The 18,097-nt window shown below is 43.9% G+C and overlaps 1 protein-coding gene across 1 annotated transcript; it reads left to right on the forward strand.

Annotated features, from left to right (window-relative positions):
- The first annotated feature begins 743 nt into the window (after positions 1–743).
- napgb (N-ethylmaleimide-sensitive factor attachment protein, gamma b) lies at positions 744–17,565 on the forward strand. The gene is made up of 12 exons (XM_051914036.1): positions 744–963; positions 2,905–2,972; positions 3,079–3,163; positions 3,357–3,374; positions 3,580–3,610; positions 3,691–3,800; positions 6,653–6,719; positions 6,848–6,918; positions 7,090–7,168; positions 7,377–7,456; positions 7,539–7,668; positions 15,553–17,565. The coding sequence occupies exons 1-12, from the start codon at positions 908–910 to the stop codon at positions 15,688–15,690; spliced, it is 933 nt and encodes a 310-aa protein (XP_051769996.1). The 5' UTR covers positions 744–907; the 3' UTR covers positions 15,691–17,565.
- The last annotated feature ends 532 nt before the right edge of the window (positions 17,566–18,097 follow it).

Here is an 18,097-nt window from a genome sequence, read left to right on the forward strand (position 1 = left end):
TGTAATTAAAACTAAATACATTTATACTAATATACTATCTATATTCTATATAACCACATAAATAAAGATATAAATAATAAAAATAAGGCAAAACAATATATTATTCTATATAATTATAAAAATAACAAATATATTCTATCCATAAACACATTAATAAATAATAATAATAATGATAATAAATATATTCTACTTATACATAAATTAATATATAAATAATAAAAATAAAGGCAAACAATAAATTATTCTATATAATTATAAAAATAACAAATATATTCTATCCGTAAACACATTAATAAATAATAATAATAATAAAAATAATAATAAATATATTCTACTTATAAATATATGAATAATAACAAAAAGGCAAACAATATATTATTCTATATAATTATAAAAATAACAAATATATTCTATCTGTAAACACATTATTAAATAATAATAATAATAATATATTCTACTTATACATAATATATATATAAATAATAAAAATAAGGCAAAACATATATTATTCTATATAATTATATTCTATCCTTCAACACAATAAATAAATAAATATATTCTACTTATACATAAATATATACATAATAATAATAATAATAATAATGGCAAACAATATATTATTCTATATAATTATAAAAATAAATATATTCTATCCGTAAACAATAATAATAAATACTTTATACTTATACATAAATTAATAAAAAATAAGGCAATTGTGAATCGCAGATGTTGCAGGGTGCATTGCAGCTTCCCACTCGGGCTCCCGTAGAAAAACACCGTGACGTGGATGAGCTCTAAAGAAAATCTGGATAATCTACGTATAGTACGTAACGGTCCATCATCATCATCATCATCCTCCCGAGCAGCGGGTCGGTCTGTGTCCTCTTCATCCGCGCAACCGTGAGCCATGGCCGCACAGAAGATCAACGAGGCGCACGAGCACATCGCCAAAGCCGAGAAATGGTGAGATATGGAATATTCTCTTAAAGACACAGAATGAGCGGACAGGTCAGATCTCATGCGTTATGATCGGCCTGCTGTCGCTGTCAGGGAAAATGACAATAGCCTAATATGCTACTGCTAGATAACGGGATGCGTTTTGGTTTTAACTCATTTAACAGTGAAATCGCGTCCAGATTATTACATGAGATGCTGAAGGATTCTGATGCGCGTTGTCGCTCCATCATGAAGATTACAACACCGCGAGACAGATTGCGTAATCGCGCGTGCAGTGCTGGAGGTTACCTTATCGACAGCTGCAGTGGTCCTCATTATGAGGGTTCCGAAACACTGATGATGATGATGATGTGGACATTCTTGCTACGCAGTACACGTTCGAGTGCACATCATGGGGCAAGTTGTCACAGACTACATCGCAGTAGATTTTGAGTCAAAAGTCCAATTACACAAATGTGTTTGTTCTAAAAGTGGCTTTGTATGTTGTTTTCAAACAATTAGTTACTAAAACTAGTGTTAAATTATTATGGCACACATATTTTTGTAACATCTCTTACCTTGGGAAAAAGAACACCTACTTGGAAAATACTTTAGGAGATATACTTAATTGCATGTTATGTACAATTAAATAAAAAAAGTATTATAGTTTAAATTTACATTACAAGCAATTATTTGAACTTAAAAGATTAGTTCACTTCAGAATTCAAATTTCCTGATAATTTACTCACCCCCATGTCATCCAAAATGTCTTTTTTTTTTTTTTCAGTCGAAAAGAAATGAAGGTTTTTAAGGAAAACATTCCAGGATTTTTCTCCATATAGTGGACTTCACTGGGGTTCAACGGGTTGAAGGTCCAAATGTCAGTTTCAGTGCAGCTTCAAAGAGCTCTACATGATCCCAGACGAGGAATAAGAGTCTTATCTAGAGAAACAATCGGCCATTTTCTTTAAAAATTATATACTTTTTAACCACAAATGCTCGTCTTGCACTGCTCTGCGATGTGCCACACATTACATTGGAAAGGTCATGCGTGACATAGCTGGAAGTACCGCAGTAGGGTGAAAAACCCCATCTCATTTTCTCCTCCAACTTCAAAATCATCCAACATCGTTGTTGTAAAGGCCGTTTGACTTAGTCTTTACACATTTGCTTTGCAAACACTGGATCGGTACTTCCACCTACATCACGCGTGACCTTTCCAACATGATTACATAATGTGTGGCACATCGCAGAGCAGTGCAAGATGAGCATTTGTGGTTAAAAAGTATATACATTTTTTTTTTTTTTTTTTTTTTTTTAAAGAAAATGACAGATCGATTTCTCTAGATTCCTCGTCTGGGATCATGTAGAGCTCTTTGAAGCTGCACTGAAACTGATATTTGGACCTTCAATCTGTTGAACCCCAGTGAAGTCCACTATATGGAGAAAAATCCTGGAATGTTTTTCTCAAAAACCTTAATTTCTTTTCGACTGAAAAAAAAAAAAGACAACATCTTGGATGACGTGGGGGTGAGTAAATTATCAGGAAATTTTAATTCTGAAGTGAACTAATCCTTTAAGAGTGCTTTTTGATCCACTTAAGTACATCTTTATATGTAAATTCATACTTACTTCTATTGTCTTTAAAATATGTTTAAAGTGCACTGCCGAATACATTGACAAGCATTTATATGTATGTTTCTTAAATGTCATGTATTTAAATATATGCTTTAATTACACATTTCTAACGATGAAGTTGCAGTTAGTGCATTTAAAATACATTAACTTTAAATGGAATTTCAAATAACAAACTACAAATCAAGTACTGGACATGTGTTAATCAACACATCAAAATAAGTGTACTTCTTTAAAACATTATGAAAGATTATAAAAACATAATTTGAAATGTACTTTAAAGTAACTTTTAATTTGGCAATATACACCATAAAATGATTGTGTTTTATGCAGCTTAAAGACCAGCATGACCAAGTGGAAACCTGATTATGATGGAGCAGCTTCAGAGATGGCAAAAGCAGGTGATGTAAACCTTGAATAAACTTGTCTTGCACTGATATTAGTGAAGGAAATGTAATGCCCATCACAATGATTGCTTTTTAACAATGTCTGTTGGTGTTATATTAGCTGTGGCTTTCAAAAATGCGAAACAGCTTGAACAAGCGAAGGACGCGTACCTGAAAGAGGCCGAATACCACACAGAAAACAAAGCGTATCCTTCACGAATAACACTGTGACTCCAGTTACTAGTTTAAGACAGAAGAAGAAATCGCAACTGCAAAGTTAATCCACCAAATAAGACTAAATATTGTGCAGTACAGCAGGATTTTGTAGTACATGTAGTATTTTAAGTTTGATTTTATTCTCTCATTTGGTACTTATATTTACTTAGCTAAAATTCACAGACTCTTCCATGCAGCAAAGTAAGTGAATGTTTATAATTCAAATAACTATTACTCTAAATCTATAGTTTACTACCTATCTATGCTAAACTAATTCAGTTTACTACTTTCATACTTTTAATAGTTAACAACATACTACAATATTAACTAATTATACATCATTAACTGCCTATACAATACTCATCTTATTGCCATCCATTATAAAACATGCTTTTCTTCTTCTCAGAGCATATGAACAAGCCGGCATGATGTTGAAGGTGAGTCGGTCCGTACAGTGATTGTTATGGATGGCCTGTAGGTTTGAGACGGTGCATGAATGACTCTTGCACACCTGCAGGACATGAAGAAGATGCCTGAGGCCATCCAGCTGATAGAGAAGGCCAGCGTCATGTACGTGGAGAACGGCACCTCTGGCACTGCTGGAATAGCCTTGGACAGGGCTGGGAAGTGAGTATACAGATGAGCATATACCGATGACTAATCAAAATCGGACTAATCGGAAATTAACCTCTAGTATAATCTTGCAGTATTGGAGGCTGCAGTTTCAGGACCACAGACCTAGGACCGCATTTCTAGGACCCTAGTTTTTTGTGACAGCGCCACCTAGCTAATTCTAGTCCATCAGAGCAGACCTGATTTAAAGGGGACCTATAATGCCTCTTTCACAAGATGTAATATAAGTCTCTGGTGTCTCCAGAATGTGTCTGTGAAGTTTCAGCTCAAAATACCCCACAGATCATTTATTATAGCTTGTCAAATTTGACCCTATTTGGGTGTGAGCAAAAACACAGTTTTTGTGTGTGTCCCTTTAAATGCAAATGAGCTGCTGCTTTAAATTGAAATGTAAGTCTTGCACATTACACAGAAAACAGCTTAATTCCACACTGAAATGTGAGGTCTTTCTTTCCAAAAAAAAACAGAATATAGGGGGTCATATATTGAAACAAATTAGGTAAAAAATTTCAAGAGGGTTATCACGGTTATTTTTGGGGTTAGGAGTTGGTTAAGAGAATATATCATTTAAATTTAAATAATTCAAACATTGAATTGAATAGTAAGTGTTATAAAGTAGTATATACAAAGCTAAAACTGCAGTCTCCAGGATCATGCTACTCAAATTAACAGGGCGTGGGCTCAGGCTTGGGGGAAAAAAAAAAAAAAATGCCACAAAATGAACATGAATACCTCCCAAATTCTGGATACAGGGCAAAAAAAAAAAAAAAATGCATCTGCACAAACTAAAACAAATACAATTGTTGTTATTAAAGTGAAATGTAAAAAATAAAAATGAATAAAAAGTGTCGATTGGGGCATTACATGTAGATCTGCTCACATTGCATCAAATATTTCTTTGTAGTGTAGCTTTATAACCAATCAAACACGTATCTGTTGAGCACATGAATGCATTGGCCAATCAGAGACATTTAGATTAGTCACCGGTGAAGAAGAAATCCGCTGAAATGCTTTTGTTTAGTTGTGTTTAACGTGCGCTCCGAGAGTTCTTGCGAATTGCAGATATGATGTACATAAGAGATTAATTTTGCAGATTAGACAGCTTCATTAAAGGGATAGTTCACCCAAAAATGAAAATTTGATGTTTATCTGCTTACCCCCAGCACATCCAAGATGTAGGTGACTTTGTTTCTTCAGTAGAACACAAGTGATGATTTTTAACAACAACCGTTGCCGTCTGTCAGCCGTATAATGGGTGTCAATGGGAACTTCTTTTATAAGAGTAAATAAAACTTGCTTAGACAAATCCAAATGAAACCCTGCGGCTCGTGATGACACATTGATGTCCTAAGACACGAAACGATCGGTTTGTGTGATCGGTTTGCGCTTATACTTCAATGAGTGCGAGACATCACTTCCGTTGTCAGAGCGCGATCAGACCTCACTAACCGGAAGCTGAATGCAGTTGGACATAGTGGTGTTTTAGAGATAAAAAATGATATAAATACTGTTCGGTTTCTCACACAAACCGATCGTTTCATGTCTTCATCAATGTGTCGTCACGAGCCGCAGGGTTTAATTTGGATTTGTCTAAGCAAGTTTTATTTACTCTTATAGACAAAGTTCCCATTGACATCAATTATACGGCTGACAGACGGCAACTGTTGTTGTTAAAAATCATCATTTGTGTTCTACTGAAGAAACAAAGTCAACTACATCTTGGATGCGCTGGGGGTAAGCAGATAAACATCAAATTTTCATTTTTGGGTGAACTATCCCTTTAATTATAACAGGAGTTCTTGCGAGAACTAAGACTTGCGTTGAACTCACTGATAGGGAAATTTCTTCATAATTTATTCCTGCTATGAATAATCGTTTTGTTTTTCACGCTAACAAAATAGTCAATGTAAAGTCTTGATTTTCTAATACATAAAAAAAACCCAATAAACTAACTCAAACGGTTCTCGGCTTGTTTTTCCTGTGTAGAATAAAAGAATATGTAGTTTCTTCACACACACAAATGTTTGTTATGTATTCCATTAATTGACATCATTATATTAAGATCAGCTTCTGATGTTGATCAAATTTGATTGGTAACAGACTATAGTGTACTGATTGATTGAGTTAATTGAGTACATTTAAATATCTGACATAAAAACAACATGGATATGTTTAGAGTATCTATATTTAGTTTATTAATACTAATTATTTAAGATAATTATAAAAATGTCCCTTACTAGGGTGAAAAATGCTCCAGGACATTACTTTTTTAGTGGGCAAATGTTGCTCCTTACCAGCAAACAAAAATCTGTTCTAAAAACAGTTAGCTAACGTTCTCATTAAGTTATGAAAACGTTATTTCTGAATGTTCTCTGAACGTTCAAAATGTGCAGTTCATAAATTTTTCTTTTTTAAAAACATTTTTTTTTGATTATACAAATGTTAAGAGGACATTCCATTTTATCATTTTGCAAACATTATGGGAATGTTACTTTTGAATGTTCTCTAAACATTCTAAAGCAAGTAGTAACATTTAAAAATGTTAGATGAACATTCAACGTTTCAGAAAGAACGTTAATACGTTGCTAACGTTTTGAGAACAATATTAGAGACCAGATAACTTTGAACAAACATTCTATTAACGTTACCGGAATAATGTTTGTTCATAACTTTGAGAGAACCTTGCCAAAACGTTCCCTATTAGCTGGGAAAGTTAATTTCTGATTCTCCCACTTCTTGAGAGGTTGTTTGTGTACTATCTTTGGATTGAAGTGTGTAAACAACTGTATGCATGTGAGGATTCTCTTACCATGACCAGCATTAACTAGTGCCGTCTGCTTCTTCAGACTCGTTGAATCGATTGATCTGGAGAAAGCCGTGGACTTGTACCAGAAGGCCGCATCTGTGTTTGAGGTGAGAAAACACCAACATGATTAATATTTTTAGCCCTGTGACATAAATGAATCCTGTAAATGATCAGAAATCTGTTTGTTGTGGATATTCATGCATAACCCATGTGGCCTGGTTGTTGATGTGTTCAGAATGAAGATCGTCTCAGACAGGCCGCAGAGCTTCTGGGTAAATCGTCCAGACTTCTGGTGAGACTGCGCAGGTGCGTCCTTAAGCATATTATGCTCATTTACAAGTTCTTAATTTTAGTTTTGGGGTCTGTTACAATACATTTACATGATTTAAAGTTCAAAAAAAGACATTGTTTTTCTTATACTGTACATTTTACATACACAAACTTGTTCTTGCCGTTGTGTTTTGTTGTCGTCTTCAGGTTGGACGAGGCCGCTGTGTCCCTCCAAAAAGAGAAGAACATGTACAAGGAAATTGAGAACTACCCCACCTGCTTTAAGGTGCAAATACTGACATTCATCTGAAATTTATCTTGTGTTTTAGACATAGTTTTTCAGGACGAGGTCATGTCACACACCAGTCCATGTTGGCATCTGTCCAACTTGACAAGCTTCTTCCTATTGAGAAATTCCACTTTTATCATGAAAGTTTGCATTTGTGTCCATAATGTTTTCAACAGATGTTTGATATAGTTGTTCTTACCTGCAGAAAACCATTGCTCAAGTGCTGGTCCATCTCCACCGAGGTGACTTTGTTGCTGCAGACAAGTGTGTCAGAGAAAGTTACAGGTACAAACAAGTGACACCGTCCCTCAAATCCACTGCATTATCTGTGAACGGTATGAAATGTTGTGTTGATCCCTCCCTTCAGTCTCCCAGGGTTCAGTGGGAGTGAGGACTGCGTTTCTATGGAGACGTTACTGGCGGCTTATGACGAGCAGGACGAGGATCAGTTGGCACGCGTGTGCAACTCACCTTTACTCAAGTACATGGACAATGATGTGAGTGTTAGACCTCATTCTTCACACCGAACAGAACAATACTGTTAATAATATATATATTAGTGCTGTTAATCGATTTAAAAAAACTGAAAAAAAAAAAACTGCATGCGTTAACACGCTAATTTTGACAGCACTAAATATTTAGAAGTCTCTTATGCTTTCCAAGCCTGGATTTATTTGAACAAAAATACAGTAAAAATAGTAATATTGTGGAATTTCATTCCTTTTCATGGCATTCATAGAATTTGGAATAGAATTTATATTGTAATATATTTTAATAGAATTTAAATTTTATAGTGTAATTTATTCCTCTGATGCGAAGCTGAATTTTCAGCAGCCATTACATTTAATTTATTTGAAATAGAAATCTTTGTAACATTTATAAATGTCTTCCTATCATTTAGTTTGTTAATTTTTAGTTAATTTTTACCAACAAAATCAGCAAACAAAAAGTACAACTTTTAGAAAAATAATATTTTAGCTTTCTGTTAGAGAGCTCATGGAAATATTAAAAATCTACTAACATCCCAAGCAAACATGGAACGTTACCAAACCATTAGTACTTGGTTCCCTTTTGGTTATTTTTTTGAGAACCAAATAATAACGTTCTAGGAACGTTCTTTTTAGGTTTAACCATAAAATAACGTTCCCAGAACGTTGCAGGTTGGTTATTTTTAAATAACCTAAAAATAACTTAAACAAAAAGTAACTATTAGGGAACGTTCTGTGTATTATTTTGTGTGCTGGATGACTACTGATGTACACTGGGGTAATGATATCGGAGTGAAGAGGTTAGGGGAACATTCTGGGAATGTTAGAATATTGTTAGAATAACATTCTTCAAACCAAAAGCTAACATTCTATTTCCATTAACAAAACATTCATGGCTAACCAAAAACAAACCTTAAAAAAGAATGTTCTGGGAACCAAAACCTAACATTCTGGGAACCAAAAACTAACATTCTGGGAACCAAAAACTAACGTTCTGGGAACCAAAAACTAACATTCTGGGAACCAAAAATTAATGTTCTTGGAACCAAACACTAACATTCTAGGAACCAAATACTAACATTCTGGAAATAAAAAACTAACGTTCTGGGAACCAAAAACTAACGTTCTGAAAACCAAAAACTAACGTTCTGAAAACCAAAAACTAACATTCTGGGAACCAAAACCTAATGTTCTGGGAACCAATAACGTCTCGGTTACATATGTAACCCTCGTTCCCTGAAGGAGGGAACGGAGACGTACGTCAGTAGTGACCGACGAATTGGGATATCGCTAGAGAGCCCTATCAGCTTCGAGTGAACTACAACAGGCCAATGGAGTTGGCGTGCGATATTTGCATAATGCGCACCGCCCCCGCCAGGTGGTATAAATAGGGGAGCAGATGCAATCGCACTCTGTTTTTCGCTGAGGAGACAATCTAGTCCGCACTACAGCGAGGGTACAGCAACTGTGGCGACGGGACGTACGTCTCCGTTCCCTCCTTCAGGGAACGAGGGTTACATATGTAACCGAGACGTTCCCTTTCAGTCGGTCACGTTCGACGTACGTCAGTAGTGATCGACGAATTGGGATCCCAAATAAAGCGCCACAGTATGAACCCCTTCCAGTGCCCAGCGCAAGCTCTAGCCACCCGGCGCACCAGTGGGACGGGGAAGGGGGCGAGCTTACGCCGAGAGAGTCTACTGCTGTTCCGATATACCCACTAAGTAAACTAGACTACACTGGGGAGCGAACCCGTAGGGGACGCTGCGGAGACCACTACCCACCCGTAGGGGAGGAATTTACGTGGAGAGTACACATATGGACTGGCCGTGGGCAGTACGCATATGGAGTCCCTGGGATGGCTCCACCTGGTAGGGGGAGACTCATCTGACAGGTGACAGCAGAGCTGGCTCTGCTAGGGAAAGACACGGGCTCGCCGTAGGGAGTTGACCGTGGACAAATACACACATGGGACCGCTCACGTGGAGGGGTCACGACATGTGGAACCCAGCCAAACGTCAACGTCGGTGACGGAGGTTGGCCTGGCATCAGACACTCCGCAATGTCCGAGCCGAAGGGGGAGGCGGAGGAACTCGACAGGGTTCGCCAAGCGGGGAACTCGACTGGAGTAAAAAGGATGCACGTATCCGGCCCAGGGGGCGGGAGTGGCATTGCAAGCCGACACTAGAACGGGCTCTTCGCGTCTACCGGCTGGAGGAAGCGAGTACACGGGAAGATACCGGTTCTACACGAAGGCTATAGAATCTAGCGAACGTGTTAGGTGTCGCCCAGCCCGCAGCTCTACAGATATCTGTCAGCGAGGCGCCGTGCGCCAGCGCCCAGGAAGAGGCCACTCCTCTGGTGGAGTGGGCTCTCAACCTGAGCGGGCAAGGCACGCCCTGGGACTCATACGCCAGGGCGATGGCGTCCACTATCCAGTGGGCCATCCTCTGCTTGGAGACAGCCTTTCCCTTCTGCTGGCCTCCGTAACAGACAAAGAGCTGATCTGAGGTCCTGAAGCTTCGCGTTCTGTCCACGTACAGGCGCAGAGCGCGGACGGGACAGAGCAAAGCTAGGGCTGGGTCTGCCTCCTCCGAAGGCAGCGCTTGCAGGTTCACTACCTGATCTCGAAAGGGAGTGGTAGGAACCTTGGGCACATATCCAGGCCGGGGTCTCAGGATAACGTGAGAGTCACCGGGCCCGAATTCCAGGCACGATTCGTCAACCGAAAATGCGTGCAGGTCCCCTACCCTCTTGAGCGAGGCCAATGCAACCAGGAGGACGGTCTTTAGGGACAGTACTTTTAACTCGACTGATTGCAAAGGCTCGAAGGGACGACCCCGGAGAGATGTAAGAACCAGGGTCAGATCCCAAGAGGGTACAGAGGGGGGCCGGGGAGGATTCAGTCTCCTCGCCCCCCTCAAGAACCTGACGATCAGATCGTGCTTCCCTAGCGATTTACCATCAACTGCATAGTGATGTGCGGCGATAGCGGCAACATACACCTTGAGGGTGGAGGGAGACAGCCTTCGCTCCAGGCCCTCTTGCAGAAAGGAAAGCACGGTTCTGACCGAACATGATCGGGGGTCCTCTCGCTCTGGTTGAGAGGAACACCATTCGACGAATAGGTTCCACTTCAGCGCATAGAGGTTCCTAGTAGAAGGAGCTCTAGCGGAAGTGATGGTGTCTGCGACCGCTTGCGGGAGATCACTCAGAACCTCCGCGTCCCGTCCAGGGACCACACATGGAGTTTCCACAGGTCGGGACGCGGGTGCCAGAGGGTGCCCCGTCTCTGAGTCAGGAGGTCCTTCCTCAGAGGAATGGGCCAGGGAGGTGCTGTCGCGAGGAGCGTGAGGTCTGAGAACCAGGTCCGAGTGGGCCAATATGGAGCCACTAACAAGACCTGCTCCTCGTCCTCCCTGACTTTGCACAAGAGCTGTGCGAGAAGGCTCACTGGGGGAAACGCATATTTGCGTAGGCCCCGGGGCCAGCTGATTGCCAGGGCATCTGTGCCGAGCGTGCCGCTGGTCAGGGAATAGAACAACTGGCAGTGGGCAGTCTCCGGGGAGGCGAACAGATCTATCTGTGCCTCGCTGAAGCGCTGCCAGATCAGCTGGACCACCTGGGGATGGAGCCGCCATTCGCCCGGAAGCGGAGGCTGCCGTGAGAGCTCGTCGGCTGCACGGTTGAGCACGCCTGGGACGTGAATGGCACGAAGCGACCTCAGATGCTTCTGACTCCATAGCAAGAGATGGCGGGCGAGTTGCGACATACGGCGGGAGCGTAGACCACCCTGATGGTTGATGTACGCAACGGCCGCAGTGCTGTCCGAGCGGACCAGTACGTGCTTGTCTGACAACAGCTCCTGGAAGCGGCCCAGTGCAAGACGTACTGCTAGCAACTCGAGGCAATTGATATGCCAATGCAGTTGGGGCCCCGTCCACAGACCCGACGCTGCGTGCCCGTTGTACGTGGCCCCCCACCCTGTGGCAGAGGCATCTGTGTGGACCACAGCATGCCTGGACACTTGTTCGAGGGGAACCCCAGCCCGCAGGAACGAAGGGTCCGACCACTTGGTGAGGGTGCGACGGCAGTTCGGTGTCACGGGGACACGGAACGTACCGCGCTGTCACGCCCATCTCGGGATCCGGCCGCGGAGCCAGTGTTGAAGCGGCCTCATATGAAGCAATCCGAGCGGCGTGACTGCGGCTGCGGATGCCATATGCCCCAGGAGCCTCTGAAAGAGTTTCAGTGGGGCCGCTGTCCTGCGCTTGAGCGTACTCAGGCAGGTCAACACTGACTGGACGCGCTCCTCGGTGAGGCGCGCAGTCCGGGCGACCGAATCCAGTTCCATACCGAGATAAGAGATCCTCTGCCCGGGGGAGAGTTTGCTCTTGTCCCAGCTGACCCGAAGACCCAACCGACTGAGGTGAGCTAACACCATGTCCCTGTGTTCGCACAACTGCTCCCGCGAGCTGGCCAGGATGAGCCAGTCGTCGAGGTAGTTGAGGATGCGAACGCCCTGTTCCTTGAGCGGAACAATGGCCGCCTCCGCAATCTTCGTGAAGACGCGGGGCGACAGGGCCAGCCCGAAGGGTAGGACTTTGTACTGATATGCCCGACCCTCGAACGCAAACCGTAGGAAGGGTCTGTGACGAGGCAGAATCGAGACATGAAAGTAGAGGCAGTATCGAGACATGACCTTCAGGTCGATCGCTGCAAACCAATCCTGGGGACGGACGCATTCGAAAATGCGCTTCTGCGTAAGCATCTTGAACGGCAGCCTGTGAAGGGACCGGTTCAGGACACGCAGATCCAGGATTGGCCGTAGCCCACCGCCCTTCTTTGGTACAATGAAGTAGGGGCTGTAGAACCCTGACTTCATATCGGCTGGAGGGACCGGCTCGATTGCATCCTTCGCCAGGAGGACAGCAATCTCCGCCCGGAGAACAGGTGCATTGTCCAGGGACACCTGAGTGTAGTGGACACCCCTGAAGACCGGGGGACGCCGGGCGAACTGAATCGCATAGCCGAGTCTGATAGTGCGAATGAGCCAGCGGGACGGGCTGGGGAGCGCTATCCAGGCTTCCAGACACCGAGCCAGCGGGACCAAAGGCACCACAGACGCACCGGGGGTGGGGCAGCGAAGCAGAGTGCTGGAACCCGACTCGGACGGCGCAGCGGCCCGAAGTGGGGTCAGACTCTGCGAGGTGACAGTGTGAATGGGAGACGGCTGGGGGGCGGCCTCGACCATCACACTGGGACCTGCTGGCGAAGTGAGAGTGGGCTGCGAGTGGCAAGGCGGAGCCTCGCGCGCTGACAGCCACAGTCTCTTGTGACCTGGAGGATTGGGAAACTGCTCTTTTTGTGATGAAGTGGGTACCGCTGGACTCCGGAGAGCCAGCGGCGGGACAGACAATTTCACAAATTCTCCCCGGCCCTCCTCCGGGGGTGGGAGAGACGATGGAGTCCTCTCCCGAAGAGCAGGAACCTTCCCCTCCAGGTCGCCCGTCTCAGGGTCGCGTCTTCCTCGACCTCTTGCCACCTGGCTTGGCCTGAGCGGGCTGGGCGCCGCGTCCGCGACCGGCACCCTGCTGTTTGGCTGGTGTAGGCTGCTGCTTTGCCAACTTAGCAGGGGCGGAGGACGACGCAGGCGGGCGCCCTCGGCGACGAGCGGGCTGAGGCTGTGCTGCCGGCGGCGGGGTGGAGGCAGCAGCGGACCGCCGGGGCAGGACGTGTTTGATAGCCTCAGCCTGCTTCTGGGCGGCAGAGAACTGCTGGGCGAAGCTCTCTACCGCGTCGCCGAAAAGGCCGACCTGTGATATGGGGGAGTCCAGGAACCGATATTTGTCGGTATCCCTCATATCAGCAAGGGTCAGCCAGAGGTGGCGTTGCTGGACCACAAGCGTGGCCATCGCCTGACCAACAGAACGTGCCGTCACCTTAGTCGCCCGGAGGGCGAGGTCCGTGGCGGCACGCAGCTCCCCAAGCAGCTGCTGGTCAAGACCTCCCTGGGGCATTTCCATCAACGCTTTTGCCTGATGAACTTGCAAAAGGGCCATGGCATGCAAGGCGGAGGCAGCCTGTCCGCAGGCTCTGTAAGCTTTCTCTGTCAAGCCTGACGAGAATTTACAGGCCCGGGATGGGAGACGCGGCTCACCGCGCCAGCCAGAGGCCGTTGGACACAGTTGCATCGCAACAGACCTCTCGACTGGGGGAATCCGCGTATATCCCCTAGCCTCCCCGCCATCCAGGTTGGTGAAGGCGGACGAGGGACCAGGTCTCGCACGAACGCTATAGGGCGTCCGCCAGGACCTGGTCACCTCATCATGCACCTCCGGGAAGAATGGCATCGGGGCGGGGCGCTGGGGACCAGCGCGGGCCGCCCCGAGGTACCAATCATCGAGCCGAGAAGGTTCGGGACACGGTGGAGGGTTCCAGACGAGCCCGACCTTCTCGGCAGCCCGGGAAAGCATAGCCGTCAACTCAGGATCAGGCTCGGACAACGCTACGGTCCCGGAGGGAGGTAACGCAGCCGAGTCCTCATCTCCCGAGGACTCTTGCTCACCTTCCGATGCCGCGATCGACATGCAGTCATCCGCCGGTGCTCCGAAAGAAACGGCTGGTCGCTCCGTAGAGGGACCAGCACGCTCAGTCGGCAACACCACCGGTTGCAGTGAGGTAGAGGGGACAGGGGCCCGCGGAGCGGCGCTCGGCGGGGAAGCCCTGACTGTGATCCTCAGATCACCCTGCCTACACGCCGGCGCACCGTCACCCCGGCCGAAGCCAGAGAAAACGGCGGCACGGGGCATAGGGGAGGGGACCCCCGCTCCCTGAGAACCAAGGAACGAGAGTCTCGATCTCAACACTGCAATAGTCATGTTCCCACAGTGAGAACATGAACTATCCACAAAAGCTGCTTCAGCGTGCTGAACGCCCAGGCACGTGATGCAGCGATTGTGGCCGTCAGCGGGGACCAATGAACGACCGCATCCAGTAACGCACAGACGAAATGACATCTTGAAAAAGACGCAGGGTTCGTCTGTGAAGCTCTTTTAGGAGGGGAAAAATTCAGCTCTCTTGTGCTGAAGCACACAGGGAGTGTCACGATGTGTTCGGGTACACCACTCCCCGAACACAACGGAGGAACCGGCCCAAATCGCAACAGACACAATGCTGGGAATTGGAAATTGTGTGCTGTAAAAACAGCAGTTGAGAGCTTTAAGCTCAGGCTCCTCGGGAAGCTCGCGACCTCGCTGAAGTGCCGTCACACCAACACAAGAAGAAGAAATTTTCCTTTCTTTTTTTTTTTAGCTTGAGAATTCACTGAAGTCTGAGGCTGGAAACACACTAGATGGCTCCGAAGCGAAAGACAGAGTGCGATTGCATCTGCTCCCCTATTTATACCACCTGGCGGGGGCGGTGCGCATTATGCAAATATCGCACGCCAACTCCATTGGCCTGTTGTAGTTCACTCGAAGCTGATAGGGCTCTCTAGCGATATCCCAATTCGTCGGTCACTACTGACGTACGTCGAACGTGACCGACTGAAAGGGAACTAACGTTCTGAAAACCAAAAACTAACATTCTGGGAACCAAAAACTAACGTTCTGAAAACCAAAAACTAACGTTCTGAAAACCAAAAACTAACATTCTGGGAACCAAAAACTAACGTTCTGGGAACCAAAAACGAACGTTCTGGGAACCAAAAACTAACATTCTGGGAACAAAAACTAACATTCTGGAAACCAAAAACTAACGTTCTTGGAACCAAAACTTTTTAGCTGTTATTTACTGTTGTTCTAAAAAAAATCTCAAAATTGAATAATCAGCCTGGCTGACAAATCAGTGTATTACTAATAAATCTCTCTCTCCTCGGCTCTGTTCATGCAGTATGCCAAGTTGGCCATCTCTCTGAGGGTGCCGGGTGGAGGTGGCGGGAAGAAGAAGAAACCTCCTGTTGCTCCTCAAGAGGGCAGCGCTGGACCACCAGCTGAGGAAGATGACGATTACGAGGGTGGTTTGTGTTAACTGAGAGAACGGCCTGACTATCCGTGTGTGTGTGTGTGTGAGTGAGCGAGCATCTTAGTGTTTCCTTCCTTTGTGCAATGTGGAGTCATTCCTGAGGAATTCTCTTCCTGTGGGAGGGTCCAGTTTTCTGTGCGTTTACACATCAGACACACAGAAACGCTTGCAAACACAGGCTGTGGACATCAGTTTAACATATTTAATACAGAAGAGGTTCATTTCTTTGCCACTATCTGCACCAAATGGAATAGAGAAATGCAGTGATGACAAATTTTTGTAGTTCGCATCACAAAAACCTAACAGGATTTTTCCACTGGCTTTTGGATTATTGCAAAAAATAAGCTCTGTGACCAACAAAAGTTTATGATTCTACACGTTTAGTTCATCATGGTAATCTTCACAAATGATCACACCTTTTATGAATTTTGAAGCCTAAACAATCACCAGAAGTAAAAAGCTAAAAGTAGGCTATAGCCAGGTCAAAACCCGCCCAATTGCTACTCAAAATTAGCCCAAAACTAGTCCAATGGCATTTCAGGGGGGTCCCCTGGTAACAGTTGCTTTCCGGGGGTAAAATCAGCTTTTTGGCAGGGTTCCTCTCATAAAATTTGCGTTCCAGAGGATCAATATCATGTTATTTGGGGTCGCTTCAACCCGTGGACATGAAAAACAACCCGCAACAACAATGTTAAAGTAGCCAAATTGCAAACTGCAGACTTGGCAACACTGGCTTTAAACGAACAACACTATGGACGCATGACTTCAGCGTCACAATCACTAAGCTACAACTCTTTCAGTCTTTATTTAAAAACATTTTCCCTGAAAGTTTGAGTTGGAATAGTTTGCAAGAGTGCGATTATAAACACAATGAGGCTGTGAAAGCGACTAGCGACCGTGATGATGTTTAATGTTCCCAACAACATCTGTAGTCTCTCATTTAGCCACTTGTAAGCAAAGTAAAAACTTTAAAAAGATCACAAAAGGGCGTTACTGATGTATTTTATGTCTTAGAATAAAATGTGAAAATATCTTGTGTTCACCACAGACCTTATTTCAGGCATTTAACCGAAAACCCATTCAAAAAACCCAGTGACTCTAGTGACTTGTTTTCATGTTTTGGCATACAAAAATTCATCATCCCTGTTGCTCTCTATTGACTGCAGTGTTTTTAAGCAAGTTACAAACACTCATCTTCTATTGGTCAAACAAACAGATAGTCCCGCCCTAAAACTCACATCATTGGTTGAACCAGTGTTCCACTCAGTTGAACCGCTTGAAATATCATTTCGATGCTGCTAGTGGTGCAGAAATATAAAGACAGTCTTAGATAATAAATATGTGATCATATTGTTGCATAAAATATGTTTGAAAAATGTTTTCTTTTAATTTGATAAGAAAAATGTGTAGTCGTGTGTACAGAATCTGTTACTTATTTTTATGTGTGAATAGTCTGTGATGTCAAAGTGATTGATACAATTTGTAAAATACTATGTAATTGTCCATTATGTACAGTAACTTATTTTAAGTGTTGTTGAAATTGTCTCTGTCGAGTGAGGTGTCATGCTGCGTTTCCAAATATACAACCTGACAGACATAATGATCCAAAAACTACTTAATTAAAAGTCACAATCTATAAACTGTTTGGCTGTGTACTGCTAAAGGTGTTTTCCTGTGAACCGTGAACTACTTGATGCATAAAGTATATTTTACAAATAGAGGGCTGCACCGTTTACAACCCATGTTACAGTATATAGAGAAACTAGGAGAGAGAATAATTCCAAGCTGAAATCTGAGCATATTAACCCTTTGTATTCTTTGTCTCTGAACATGTTTTATTTATTGTACACAGCAATAAACAGCTCTACTGGTGCACAATGACATCATTGTCCTTTATATAAATGTGCAGTTGGACGGTAAAGATTTATATTAAATCCAATGGTATGTTGATTACATCTGTATTCATCCAAACATAGACCTCTATATACACTGAATTAATAAATTATAAATGTGTTCAGCATTCTGCAATAAATATTTTTAGGATTTTCTAGACTATTTTAAGTCGTAAAGTGAGTAGGATATATTAAAATGTAGCACGAGGATTCGGCAGGCATATATTCATGATACTAAGTGGGGCAGCTGGTCTCGGAGCCCTCCCAAGCGCTACAGTAGCCCACAAATTTCCAATGTAAATCTATCGGGAAAAATGGAACTGCAGCACGCTTTGATAGAGAGCCATTGGGGCAGATTTTTTGCTGCCCAGGTTATTTTCACGTTAGGTAAACACGCGTTACGCAAACCTCGCTCCAGACCACGACGATATCAGTCCACTTCAGATATGTGTCTGCATCAGGTCAGTAACTAGTTGGCATGTCTGCTCTTCCTATGTGGAGTAGCATATTAAATGAATGAG

This window comes from Ctenopharyngodon idella, chromosome 2 (assembly GCF_019924925.1).
Source record: "Ctenopharyngodon idella isolate HZGC_01 chromosome 2, HZGC01, whole genome shotgun sequence".
Lineage (NCBI taxonomy): Eukaryota > Metazoa > Chordata > Actinopteri > Cypriniformes > Xenocyprididae > Ctenopharyngodon > Ctenopharyngodon idella.

Coding starts and splice junctions, on each gene's coding strand:
- napgb (XM_051914036.1), top strand. CDS start 908: ATGGCCGCACAGAAGATCAACGAGGCGCACGAGCACATCGCCAAAGCC. Junction 3,801..6,652: donor GCCTTGGACAGGGCTGGGAA/GTGAGTATACAG, acceptor CTGCTTCTTCAG/ACTCGTTGAATCGATTGATC. Junction 7,669..15,552: donor TCAAGTACATGGACAATGAT/GTGAGTGTTAGA, acceptor CTGTTCATGCAG/TATGCCAAGTTGGCCATCTC.